Below are 12,409 nucleotides of genomic sequence, written 5' to 3'. Positions count from 1 at the left end.
ATGCATGCCTGTGTGCAGAGGGGCATGGGCTGGCTCTTTCCCATGAGTCACACACCCACAGACGCCTCCGCATCCTCAAAAGCGCCCGAGCACCTGCAACGGGAAGCACAGCATTACACACACACACACACACACACACACACACACACACACACACACACAGAGACACACGCAGAGACAGACAGAGACAGACAAGCGCTTACGTTACCTGTGTATGCACAAGCCCATAAGGGTTGGTCGGTAGGTGGGGTGAAACATCTCCACGACCTTTTACGCCTTTTGGCTCTTGGCTGTCGTTGTAGCCGTCCTCGTCCTCGTCGTAGCCGTCATAGCTGTTGTCGTCGCTGCCCCCCCTCCTTATCGTTGTCGTCGTCGTTGTCGTCGTCATTGTGTGTGGGTGGGTCTTGCATTTTTCTTTAGCTACTTTTTTTTTTTTTCTCGCGTGTATCGTTTGATTGATACAACGCGTCGCGGGCGCTCGTCCCTTCACGTATTGATCTCCCGCTGCCTTTTCGGTCGGAAGGCTGGTTGTGGTGACTGGTTGTGCGTGGGTTGCTCCATTGTGCGTGTTGGTCTTGAGCAGGAACCTCTGCCAGTATGAAGCTGCTGGTTGTCTTTGCAGCCGCTCTGGCTGCTTTGGCACTGGCGGTCCAAGGTCATGGTGACTGTGGCCTGGACTTGCCCGAGCTGCGCCGTTTTCGCCTCAACAACGGTAGCACCCATCAGCGCCGCGACAGCAGCGAGTATGCCGATGCACGATACCAGGTAAGAAATTCTGATTCGTTCACCCCAGTTGAAGCCAAAGGGCACAAGAGCTCAAAGCTTTTCCCGCCTTCGCCCGCCCCTTCGTCTCCTGCATAATTCGGTCAATTTTTTCTTAAAATAGCTACCTGAAGCAACCACGGATGGCGCTGCAACCCCCGAGTGCACTCGCAATGGGGCCGCAAGCCCCCTTGGGTACGAATGGGGTTCCAACACCCCCACCTCAATTGCTCGCGCTGAAGAGATGTTCGCTTGATTCAGGGGGGGTTTTTTTTTTATAACTCACGGCGATGATCGCGATGAACGTTTTGTGCACCTGGCTGCTGTGGCTTTGGGGTGTGCCAGTTATGGTTACTCCGAGTGCTTCATCCCCATCGTCTCCAATGCCTACGGCAGCGTGAGCAACCGCGCAAATCTCAACCTCAAGCTCCAAGTCCTAGCCCTTCGCAGCGGTTTGTTGCGCCTGGTGATCCATCGCCGCCTCCACCGCCTTAGCAGGCGGTAGAACTACTTATTGTTCGCGCTCCAATGACATCTCAATTTCCTTCTCTTCTTCATCTGGTTCGCTTCTGGCTGAATCTGAATAGTAACCGAGACTTATGTATCGTCGTCCCAGGTGGACGAAGCCGTGGGCAACCTGAACAGCTTGTTTGCAGAGGCCGATATCCAATTCGATCACGATACTTCCATTGAGGTGTGTATGGCGTCAGTCGGCGCATCGCAGGCCCGCACAAATGTGGTCCCATTGCCCAAATCGCGAGGGCCTCACCACTTGCTTCTGGGCGTTGCTGGGCCGCTCATCGGGTGTGGGGTGGCCGAGCAGATTAGCACATCGCGTTTTAATAGTCTTGATCAAGCCAACAATGGCGCTGGCGTGAACTCGAGGCAGCTGGATTACGTCATCAACTACTTTTACGATGTCTTCAACATGGGCTCGACTGCATCGGCACGAGACTACCACAGTACGTGCTTCCCCTGTCTACTCCGGCATCCCAAGAGTCGCCCCTTCACGTTCTGGTTTTGCAATCCCTCAGCCTACATTCTCGTCACCAAGTTGGACGTGGACAGCATTCGCGGCGTCTGCTACCCCGACATTGCCATGATGGAGGAAATGCCAGATTCTAGTGGCAATGCTCAAAGTCTCTTGGGTTCGTCCAGAATTCTTCTCCACCTACCATTCGATCAATGGCGCCTGCCGTCGTGAGGAATGGACCCGAGCTGTGAGCTGGTTTGGCTTCCGTTGCAACTCACCAAAACCTTGTTTTTCTACCTCTTCTCCTCTTTCATGTCTTCAACCCCTCCTCGTGTCAACACGAGCACAGGCAATCTTTGCATCGTCGACTACCGCTACTTTTTGTCATCGTCGCAGGGCGGCGCCTCCGACTCTACCGGGGCAACGACGGCTCATGAAGTTGGCCATTCTTTGGGTACGATGGCCCATGGTTTTGGTGATTCATTTTTTTTTTTTTTTTTTTTTGCTTTTGTCTTGTTTGTGGCTCACCGCAGCGCAAAACTCACTTTTACTGGCGCCTTCGCTTTGTCTCTGCCTTCTCTGCTGCAGGACTACTGCATACGCACCAAGGTGTCAACTTTGAGTCCAACCTGCTCAACTATTGTGCGTCTGGTGGCGAGGAGCCCAGCTGCTACGCAAGCGCATATGAGGGCGTAAGTTGCTCCGTCCATAGTTCTGCTCAAGAGGACCGCGATCAAGCCTTGCGCTGGCCAAACGCCGATACAGAACTGGGACCAGCGACTGGTAAAGGCCGATGAGCTCATTCACAATCTCGCCCCTCCTTGCTTCAACCCTTCCCCCCTTTCCGTAGAATTCATACTACTTTAGCGACTTTTTGGCAGATACGGCCGCGGTGCCCAATCTCAATGCCGTCCGCAACGGCACCTCGGGATCATCTGCCAATTCTTTCAACACGGCCTCCTGCACTACCGGCAGTAGCTTTCCCACCGACTGCAACGGCAATGAGTTTCCGTACGTCTGTGCTGGGCGTTGTCCTCTCCAACCCCGCGGCCATGGATATCTCGCACTTACCGGCTTCCTCCCACCGACTCATTCATCAACGGTGCCGACGTGTACAGGGATTCTGACCGCAGCGTGAAGAACATCATGTCCTACACCGTCAATAGCTGTCGCACCCGATTCAGCAGCGAGCAAATTGGCCGCATGCACTGCTTCGTTGACCGGTGAGTCGTCATTTTTGTCGCTCGCTTTCACCTGGCCCCTCAGTGTGTTGTATCTATGGCAGTGCTTTCTTTTTTGGGTGGGTCGACAGCCAACTCATGCCTCGCCGCCCATTAGGTATGCGGATAATAGCCGTCGTGCTGAGCCCCAAAGCCAGCGACCATTGATGGTCACCGTACCCACTTTTTACAACCAGTCGTGCGTCCAAGTGCAGTGGCTGCCTCCTCTTGACTTCTTGGTACGTGTGCCCTTGCGTTTGGTGCAAAGCTGCATGGAGCACCTCGTGGTCCACGGCTTGATCTTGAGCCGATGGGGCCGAGCCTCGTCTTGATCTGTGTGGCCTCTGTCCTGACGCTCGCCTCTCTTCACGTGCCCGTTTATGATGAGCAGCGCGCAAACTCGCGAGGCAGTTCGCTGGTGGCACCCAGCAGCGTGCAATATGTTCTGACTCGCACACCCGGTTTTTCGGGAGGTGACAAGGTCTTTTCCTCAAACGTGTATCGATTCCTTGACAATGATCTGGGCGGAGCATCTCCCTATGACTTTTCGTACCGCGTACGTACTCGTGTTGGTGGGATTGAACGGAAGCAATCAGTGTGGCATCGCCACACATTCGTGTCGTCCCCTCACTCATTCATGGCCCTCCGATCCTCTGCAACATCCAGGTGTTTGCCCGGGAAAACAGCGTTGACGGTGTCAAGACTGGCTTTGTGGCCGTGCGCGAAGAGTCCTCGGGTTTCACAGCTACCGCCTCCGCCCTTGCGTTGGCGCTCATGGCGCTGGTCGCCGTCTTTATCTAAGTGTTTGCCCAGCACAAAGCCTGTTCTTCGTGGTTTGTCGTCCGCGAGAAAGGATCAACTGGGTGTTGTCTTTTTTCCATACAGCTCAGATAAGCCTGGACGCTCGTCTTCGTCCAGGCTCGTCTTGACTTGATCGTGCGCGTACGGATGGCTCAAGTATGCAGATGTGTGTGTGCAATTGTGTGCGCACTGTTTTCTCTTCTGGACGCTTGTGTCGTGACCCCCGCTCAGTTTCGTTTTGGGCGGCTGGTCGTCAAGGGGATGCCGAATGCAATTGACTCTGCCTGTGAATAGACATGCCCAACTTTGTAGAGTTTCACTCGTGCCCTTTCATCCGCTCACGAGGTGAGGCGCACCTCGGGTCATCCCTCACCCCACCCCAACTGCCCCAACGCACTCCGGGGTTGTCAGACATTCCGAGACCTGACCATCGGCCTAGAATGTCTTTTAAGCATTATTAGAATAATGGTAAAAATGACAGTGTTTTGATACAGATTTGTTTGTTGTAGCTTCGCGCTTAAATACAAAAACCTTACACACCGTGACAGCTGCGGACTCTGTGGTTTGATCATGTCACCCACAACAACAACTACCGCCGTGAAACGTCAGGCCAGTGGGGCCCGAGTGCACCTGCCCGTCGGCATTTTCCAAAATTCCTATTACTTCAACTCGATTTTTTGATCGCTTCTTGCGCGAGCCTTGGCTCCTCTATTCCTGCCTCCCGGTGCTACCGTTCTCGGTCAAGCGGCGTCGCTTTCGATTTTGCGAAAGCGCGTTGTCTGCCTCTTTTTGAGAACATCTTTTCCGTCGACCCTGGCCCCATCTTGTTTTGTATTCGCTTCGTCATCGTCATCTACCATCGTCCACGACTTGTACCAGTTTTGAAGGTTTGTGTACATCTGCCAGGGATCCAGCACCGGGGGGCCACCATTGTTTCGTCTCTTGTCTCGTAAGTATGGCTTGCCTTCCCCTCACCTCGGGCTCACCTCACGTCAAGCCGGCTCCCATCGCCACGCGCCAAACCTCACTCCCACCTGCACCGATCACTTTGGCATCCGAATCATAGGTCTATCTTCGTCTCGTCGTCTACCCTTGATAAAAAAAAGTAAAATAAAATCAAAATCAAGCTTCAAAACAACACCCACAACAGCCAAGCTGCGACCAAGGACTTGGAATTGGCATGCCCAGATTCGCCATGACCTTGAACATGTCGCAATCTCAGCCAGACGTACCCTCAATGGTCCAGCGATCATTTTCCATGCCTGTTCTATTGGAATCAAAAGGTATGCACGGCTGAATCTTGCCTGCCTGGGCAGTACCGCATGACGGAAGCCTCACCGTGCTTCGTTGTATGGATGGCATGGGCAGAGTATGACCTCGCAGTGCACACGGACGTGGACATGCTCAGTGATGCCAGTGCAAGCATGGGCGAGCTCTCTGACAAATCATTGCAGTCCCTCAAGGAGGGTATGGCTGTCTCCTCATCAGCGGCCTCCTCCCCGGCCCCGGATACCAACCACACGAGCGTATCGGATCCCTTTGATTTCGGCTCGGTAGCCAGCAGTCATCCTGTTTCACCGGTTGCGAGCTCTCCCTCACCCATGCACCAGCCAGCCTATTCAGATGCTCCTTGCATTGCTGGCCAGCAGCCGCAGATGGCCTGCCACTCCTTCCCGACGCAGCCAAGTACCATGCACACTCAGCCATACGCACAACAGCAAACGCAGCAGCAAGCACAGCAACAAGCAGCGCTACAAGCACAGCAACAAACACAACAACAACAACAACAACAACAACAACAACCTACGGCCAGTCCGCCGTCCACATCGGTCCCGACCTTGAGTCGTGCCAATGCGGCCAAAGCCCCGCTCAATCGTGGAGCTTCGCTAGACACACTTGTGGACATTAATGCCCGACGCGCGGCAGCCTGGCCCCAGGACCCTTTTGCCAAGCCTCCTTATTCATTTCCCTGCCTAATTGGCATGGGCATGCTGCACCACGGACCTGGGTCCGTGGGGGTGGCATACATTTACGAGTTTATCCTTGAGCGGTTCCCTTACTTTCGCACAGCCAAATCAGGTTGGAAAAACTCGATTCGCCACAATCTGAGCCTGAACAAGTATTTCATCAAAATCGACCGCGAGATTCCTGATGCACGCAAGGGCAGTCTCTGGGCCCTCGCTCCTGGTCGTGAAGACGACATGCGCAGTGATATTGAGGCTTGCCGCCTCAAGCACGAGCGCAAACTCGCGGGTGTACAGGTCCGCCGCCGACGTCGCTCCAAGGCAAGCAATCCCTTGAAGATGCATGGCTCGGTAGAGATGACACCAACCAAGCCATATCGACGTGCGGACGGCATGCCCTTGTTTTCAGGCTACTATCAAACCCCAGCCTATCTTGGTAACCATCTTACTTACCAACATCCCTATCAGCAACATCCCTCGCAAATGGGTCGACCCATTGGGCTCATGCCGGCCTCCACTATCCCGCTCAGTGGCACACCATCTGCCGCACGACGCTTGGATCTGGATCATGCCCTTCCCCTCTGTACTGCCTCTCAACCTCAGCCAGGAGCTCTCAGCACGGGCGAACCTGCATCTGCATCCAAATCCAATCTGGCAGCACCGAGCATGTCCATGTCAGCAGCAGCAGCAGCAGCAGCAGCAGCAGCAGCAGCGCCGACAGCAGCACCACAGCTAGTGGTGCCCAGCATCTTGCCAACGACTGCCTCGCTGTCGACAACAGATGTGTCGACACCCGTTGATCAACTCGCTACAGGCATGGGACCCGCTGCAACACTTCAGGCCAGCAGCGAACTGCCCATGCCCGCTCTGACGGACGAGTTTGACAGCGCCTTCTTGCAGGTGACGGATGATGACTTTGACCTCTTGACACAGGACCTACTGGGACGGTTTAGCTCTGATGCCGACAAGGGCATGGTCGACTTTGACTTTCCCGTTCTTGAAGAATCAGATTTTGCGCTGACAAGCCCGACGCTGTTGGCGTACTAGTCCAACAGTGACAGGCCTTGTTTTCTGATCGGACCGAGGTCGAACTGCGGACGTCATCAACATGTGCGGTGCCAAACTTGTTGTGGACCTGCCTGATCCACAACGAGCCGGTTTTCCCTGTACTCAATGGCTTCCGACTTGTTTCCTTCTGGTGAGCTGGGTCAGGAGCCTGCCACGCATACCTTGACGCACAGCAGGACGGTCCCACGTCTTGCCGAGTGCCTATCGACCAGCGTGGTGGTTCCCGACTTGGCCATTGGTCAGGAGACGACGTCTGAGCACATTGGGTGGGAGACCGCTGGCACCGCCATGTGTTGACTTATCTTCGGTCAGCCTCAATAAATCTGCGTCTTCATTTCATGTCTTGTGTGCGTACCAGCGAGATTGTGCGTTAAAATTGCAAGCCCAGCCTTTCTTCTTCTCCAAGCAGAAGGGCATGCGGTTGGATGTTGTCTTCATGTTGCGAGATTCATGTTACTTGTGTGAGCCATGTGAGCTTGACTTGCCTTCCTCTCTTGCACCGCTCTTTTTGAATCCATGTTTGTGGATGAGTCCTCTCTCATAACCGCGGTGCAGAGCTAACGGGGATGCTTCGGCAAGGCAAGGGGGGGGGGGGGGGCAAGGCGCATAGAAAGAGACTTTCGTCTGCAAAAGAGCATTCAGAAGGTAGATTTTTTTTTTAGCGGGCTCAAAAATCTATGACTGGCCTGCAACCGCGTCCATAAAGTCTGCAAGGGCAAAGTCGCTTTCAGAGAGACCTCCGGCATCATGGGTGCTCAGGGTCACCTTGACTTGGTTGTAGACGTTGAACCATTCCGGGTGGTGGTTCATCTGCTCTGCCTTGAGTGCCACGCGAGCCATGAAACCCCAGGCCTCGTTGAAATCCTTAAAGGCGTACTCCTTATAGATGGCATCTCGCCCCTCGACAAGGGACCACTTGCGGGCCGTGGCCGCCGTCAGCGCTGTTTCACGCGCATCACCACTGATCTTTGGTCGCTTTGCCTCAGCCATGATTGGTGTACAATCTAATCTATCCATCCAATGAAGGAGAAGGCAGAACCGTCAGTCGATAGCCCACCTCTGGGCAAGCATAGCAAGGCGGCTTTCTCACTCTTGCTCCCAGTACCTGGCTCCCATGAGAGTCCTTTCCTGCCACTGGCACCACAGAGCACCCCTCCCCTCGTTTTTTTTTTTTTTTTTTTTTTTTTCTGGGTCTTCCACACTTACCAAAGTTTCTTCTTCTTCTTCTTCTTTCTTTGCGTTGACGCCTACGACAATGACATGCAAAAAGAAAGAAATCCAGAGCATTCACATGTCAGCAGACGAAGAAGGATGTGGTGGTGTTCACGTCAGACAAAACTTTTCGGTTTTTGAGTTTTTGGAAAAAAAAAAAAACGGTTGCGGGGCAGCATTGGGGGTGGCGGTGGATTTTTGTGCCAGGGCGTTCCACAAGGGCACGGCACGGCGGTTCTGGTGCTCAAGTCATTTGAGCAGTGCGATCAGGTACGATTGAATGGAGCCTCTTTGTCTTGAGAAGATGGCGTGGGATGCCGTGAAGCAGCAATGGACAAATTTCAATGGGTAATCATGCTCTTTCGGGGACGAGTTCAGATTCCGTGCCACCACGCAAGCTCCTCATGTTGACCGGCTCTCGCATCGTCGTTAGCGTCCACGAGCCCTGCTTCTCTTGACGTAGAATTCGCGTCCCTCTTTGACAACATCCCCATTGGCATTGTGTTTGTGTTTGCCTGAATCTTCTCAAGGCGTTCGACTTGGGCTTGGCGCTTGCGCTCGCTTGCCCCGCCATCATGTTCGCACAGTTGCAGGTGTGCAGCGCCGTTGTCCATGGCCAGCGATCTTGCGACGCTTGCCTCCGAGCGCGCAAAAACTCATTCGCGTGCCTTTTTGGACAGCAACGGATCCAAAGCAATTTGACAGACAGTGCTTTCATCGACTACTATGAGCGCCACGTCCGTATGCTGCTTCCTTCTTGAACACATCAATCCTTTTGAATCTTGTCGTGATGACCTGCTAGACCAAATCATTGTGTCTCGACTACTCTCTGTTGATCGACTCACACATCGTCGGATGTGTGCATCTTCCCGAGCAGAACAAACAGTTCCTGGGCTGCATCCAATCGGAAAACTTTGACGAGGTGCGGGGGGATTCCTGCAAACATGGCCAAAGGGCAGCTGTTGCTTGTCTGTGCTCAACCCTGACGCTGCCAAACGCTGCCAACACGCGGCTGGGTGCTTCTGAACCTAGGTTGAACGCTTGTGGATGTCAGTTTGGGCAGAAGCACCAGCCAACATTCTTCATGTCATGAACAACCCAGATGCCGCACTCTATGCCCGGCAGCACGACCGAAACGTATACGAGCGGGCTGTCGACCTCCTTTTGCCTGATGTCCTTCAGCGCTGCTCACCCCACTTCGCCAAGCTTGTGCGCACTTTTTCCAAGCGCCTCGAGGAATGGATGGAAAAGGTTTGTTCAGCCCACATGTCATCTTGGTTGCCCACCAAGGCTCCACCAAATAGTCCTTTTTTTATTTCTCATGCCGAATCGACCTCACGCATCTCTAGGCCACTGCCAACCTGCCCACAACATTCGGCGAGGCCAAACGGCTCGAACTCAGTCTTTTTGCTCATGTCTGTACTCGTCGCCCTTACTTGCATTCAGCGTTTCTTGGCGTGTCGATCGCGCGAGCCATCTTGTGACGATGGTAACACTGCCGCCCTTGCTGACTCACGCTGAGGGGGCTCCATTCGCTTTGGCCGATTTTGATGCTCTTGTTGTCATTGCAGCGTTTGCGTCGTCATACAGCTTTGAATCACCTTTCAACTGCGGCTCGAGCCGTCTTGGCGCAGGAGAGCCATGTACAAACGGTGCGGCATGAACACCATCATGCTTGCTATCCGCCTGTTCCTGCTCGGCTCATTTTGACCCCGTTTCAGATGTGCGATGATTATTCCAAGGTGGACTTTGAGAGCATCAAGGAACAATTATTGTGGCTATGCGAGGATTGCTCAGCACAAATGCTGGTCGAGTACGTCGATCCCTCTTGCGCGTTGTCCCTCATCTCTGACAAATTTTGAGCGCGCTCTTGATTTCAGGCGCGGGCCATCGCGCGCACTTGTAGCATTTGTGAGCCAAGCTCAGCTTATGAGTGGTGACATTGCGTAGAATGGAGGCCAAGTTCAAGACGATGCAAGCCTCTGCCACGACCGTTGAGGCCTGGGCGGCTTGGTTGCAAGGGGTATGTGCCCATTCATGCCCGCCTCAGGCCGGTTGATTGACTTGGTGAAAGAGTTGGCAGCCGTAGCTTTCAATCTCATTCCATCTGGCATACCTTGGTCACATGGTCAGGTGGTTCAACAAGTTTTGGGTCCCTACTTTAAAACTCCTGATCTGGCAGCGCGCGCCGGCGAATTTCAGCTCAAATGGTCCACCCTCACGTGAGTGTTCAGCTGGCGACACAAGCCAGACCGTCACTCTAAAGCGTTTGCACTCAAATCACTTGCTCTCACGTTGCTGCAATACCGGCACGGGTGTGACAGTTCTCTTGTGATCCGTGATTTGACACTGCGCTCGGCGACGAGCTTTGGCATGTATCATCTCATGCGCCTCCTAAGTGATGGTACGACCGCTCATTGGTGCATTTTTTTTTTTTTTTACCAGTTTTGTTTTCCCGTCCGTCATTTGTGTGTGTATGTATGAATGTATGAATGTATTGTGTGTGTGTGTGTGTGTTTTTGTTTGCCCGATTACATCTGAAACAACTTGCTTTTTGGCTGGAGGTGTTGCGTACCCTAACACTTGCTACTGGGGGGCGTAGAGTACATTTTTTACTTGCTCGAGCGGACCGTGAGCAATGGCGTGTGTCCCTCAGTCCAACACTACGTTGATGGCGGCGATGAGCGACGCGTTCGTGCCATGCCTTGGTGATGTTGGCCTCTTAAGTTCCTGAATCGGCTCAGCGCAGCTCACCTTCCTTTCTCGCTGGGCCACGCTTTTTTCCCTGGTTCTTGCTGATGGTAGGCGCGGGAGGAGGGTCCGGCACCTGGTCACAGTCACGTAAGTCCTGCTTCTGTTCACCGTCTATCCGATTATTTATTTATTCATGTATTTTCATTTTTCCGGCAAAGCGAGCATGCTGCTGTGTTTTCATTTCGGCTACACAACGCCTCACAACACGTGTTCCAAACGCAGATGGCCAACATGGAGCCCGAGAGTAAGCGCAGCAAGCGGTAGAAGCTGCGCGATCCTTGGCCGGCCAACGGCCTCAGCCACTTGTTTGGGCATCTGTATCACTTTGTCCGTTTCGTCCTTTTTGCCCGTAATCAATATTAATCAGTTGCTTTCTCCCTCTCCACGTGAGAACGATGACTGGAAATTGGGCGGGCAGGCGGAAGCCGTTGGACATGAGCTAGGGCCGAAACCGCCTTTAGAGCTTAGAGCTTATTGCTTCAAGAGCTTCGAGCTAAAGGGACGACCCATCGTGAAATGTCAGAAAGTTTTGGTCACTTACGCAAATAGGTGATTTCACTTGTTTTTCGCGCCAGACACGAGGAGGGGCATCCATTGGGGCGCTGCTGTTGGAGCAGCTGAGTCATTGAGCGTGTCTGCCCCATCCTCTGCCCAATGCCAGCACGTTGATGACAGGCGAGACGTCATGCCAGGGTTCATGGGGGTCTAGTGTGTGGGTTGAAGCAAATTTCGGGCTGCTCGTGGCCGTCTTTGTGTGAACTTGGCACTGTCCACATGGCGCTCGTCAGCGTGACCCGCCGCTCGGCATATCAGAGGGCTCAGGGTGTGGTGGCCCTGTCAAACTCCGTTCATCGCGGTATACAGACGCAGTCCATCGAGGAGAAATGGCGAAAGCGCGTGGCTGCTGCTGCCTGGGCGGCCCCGTCTGAAACAAGCGATGCACAGTACATTCTTTCCATGTTCCCGTATCCGAGCGGTAATCTACATATGGGTCACGTGCGCGTCTACACCATCAGCGATTGTCTGGCCCGTTACCATCGTCTCAAGGGTGTGCCCGTCCTTCATCCCATGGGCTGGGATGCCTTTGGCCTTCCTGCCGAAAATGCTGCTATGGAACGCGGATTGGATCCAGCTCGCTGGACACAAAGGTGTGGTTGCTCACTCATTCCTCACCCCTTGCACAATATTCTGGTGGCCGCTACCGGAGAGGAGTACAGTCAGGCGCTCAAACTTACAACACCTACTGATTCTCGTGTCCTTGCTCATGTTTGTGCTTGCTACTGCCCTGAATCTGGACCCACAACGCATGGTGAGCAGCAATATCAAGTCTATGAAAGCACAGCTGGACAAGCTCGGCCTGAGCTTTGATTGGTCGCGTGAACTGGCCACCTGCGACCCCGCCTATTATAAATGGACTCAAGTAAGCGCGCCCTGATCATGCATCTGATGCTTCCTCTCTTGTCATCATCGTCGGTGATCCGAGCTGAAACTCTTTGTATCGCCTCCACAGTGGATATTTTTACAACTTTTCAAGCGCGGTTTGGCCTACCAAGCAACCGCAAGCGTGCAATGGGATCCCATCGATCAAACGGTTCTGGCCAATGAGCAAGTTGGTACCCGTGTCTGCCTGTAGCTGCAATTCCCCCCCCCCCCCC

General features: G+C 53.7%; 5 protein-coding genes across 5 annotated transcripts in view; 4 read left to right on the top strand and 1 right to left on the bottom strand.

Annotated features, from left to right (window-relative positions):
• The first annotated feature begins 295 nt into the window (after window positions 1-295).
• Window positions 296-4,044, top strand: MONBRDRAFT_31716 (uncharacterized protein). The gene is made up of 13 exons (XM_001744296.1): window positions 296-765; window positions 887-957; window positions 1,108-1,214; window positions 1,350-1,456; window positions 1,586-1,724; window positions 1,797-1,910; window positions 2,085-2,189; window positions 2,324-2,427; window positions 2,586-2,746; window positions 2,854-2,958; window positions 3,089-3,194; window positions 3,347-3,511; window positions 3,622-4,044. Exons 1-13 carry the CDS (start codon window positions 598-600, stop codon window positions 3,754-3,756), a joined length of 1,587 nt encoding a protein of 528 aa, XP_001744348.1. The 5' UTR covers window positions 296-597; the 3' UTR covers window positions 3,757-4,044.
• Window positions 4,045-5,705: 1,661 nt separating this feature from the next.
• MONBRDRAFT_3759 (uncharacterized protein) lies at window positions 5,706-5,954 on the top strand (the record flags this gene model as incomplete). The annotated part of the gene is made up of 1 exon (XM_001744295.1): window positions 5,706-5,954. A coding segment is annotated over one exon (249 nt), but the record flags the coding sequence as incomplete, so codon positions are not given.
• A 1,521-nt stretch (window positions 5,955-7,475) lies between these two features.
• On the bottom strand, window positions 7,476-7,766 carry MONBRDRAFT_3695 (uncharacterized protein; the record flags this gene model as incomplete). Its single annotated transcript, XM_001744107.1, has 1 exon — window positions 7,476-7,766. A coding segment is annotated over one exon (291 nt), but the record flags the coding sequence as incomplete, so codon positions are not given.
• Window positions 7,767-9,089: 1,323 nt separating this feature from the next.
• Window positions 9,090-10,403, top strand: MONBRDRAFT_36385 (uncharacterized protein; the record flags this gene model as incomplete). Its single annotated transcript, XM_001744294.1, has 7 exons — window positions 9,090-9,251; window positions 9,350-9,415; window positions 9,572-9,652; window positions 9,722-9,813; window positions 9,951-10,023; window positions 10,134-10,222; window positions 10,325-10,403. Coding segments are annotated over 7 exons (642 nt in total), but the record flags the coding sequence as incomplete, so codon positions are not given.
• Window positions 10,404-11,528: 1,125 nt separating this feature from the next.
• Window positions 11,529-12,409, top strand: part of MONBRDRAFT_6783 (uncharacterized protein) — a gene marked incomplete at both ends in the record, with an annotated part of 3,384 nt that continues 2,503 nt past the window's right edge. Inside the window, one exon of the mRNA XM_001744293.1 lies at window positions 11,529-11,902. Within this exon, the coding sequence (XP_001744345.1) occupies window positions 11,529-11,902 (374 nt within the window). The remainder of the gene's footprint in view (window positions 11,903-12,409) is intronic.

This window comes from Monosiga brevicollis, genomic scaffold, assembly GCF_000002865.3.
Source record: "Monosiga brevicollis MX1 MONBRscaffold_5 genomic scaffold, whole genome shotgun sequence".
NCBI classification, from domain to species: Eukaryota; class Choanoflagellata; order Craspedida; family Salpingoecidae; genus Monosiga; species Monosiga brevicollis.
The sequence above is the reverse complement of the archived record's forward strand: the minus strand, read 5'-3'. Positions and strand labels throughout refer to the sequence as shown.

Coding starts and splice junctions, on each gene's coding strand:
- MONBRDRAFT_31716 (XM_001744296.1), top strand. CDS start 598: ATGAAGCTGCTGGTTGTCTTTGCAGCCGCTCTGGCTGCTTTGGCACTG. Junction 1,911..2,084: donor CAATGCTCAAAGTCTCTTGG/GTTCGTCCAGAA, acceptor ACACGAGCACAG/GCAATCTTTGCATCGTCGAC. Junction 3,512..3,621: donor CCTATGACTTTTCGTACCGC/GTACGTACTCGT, acceptor TGCAACATCCAG/GTGTTTGCCCGGGAAAACAG.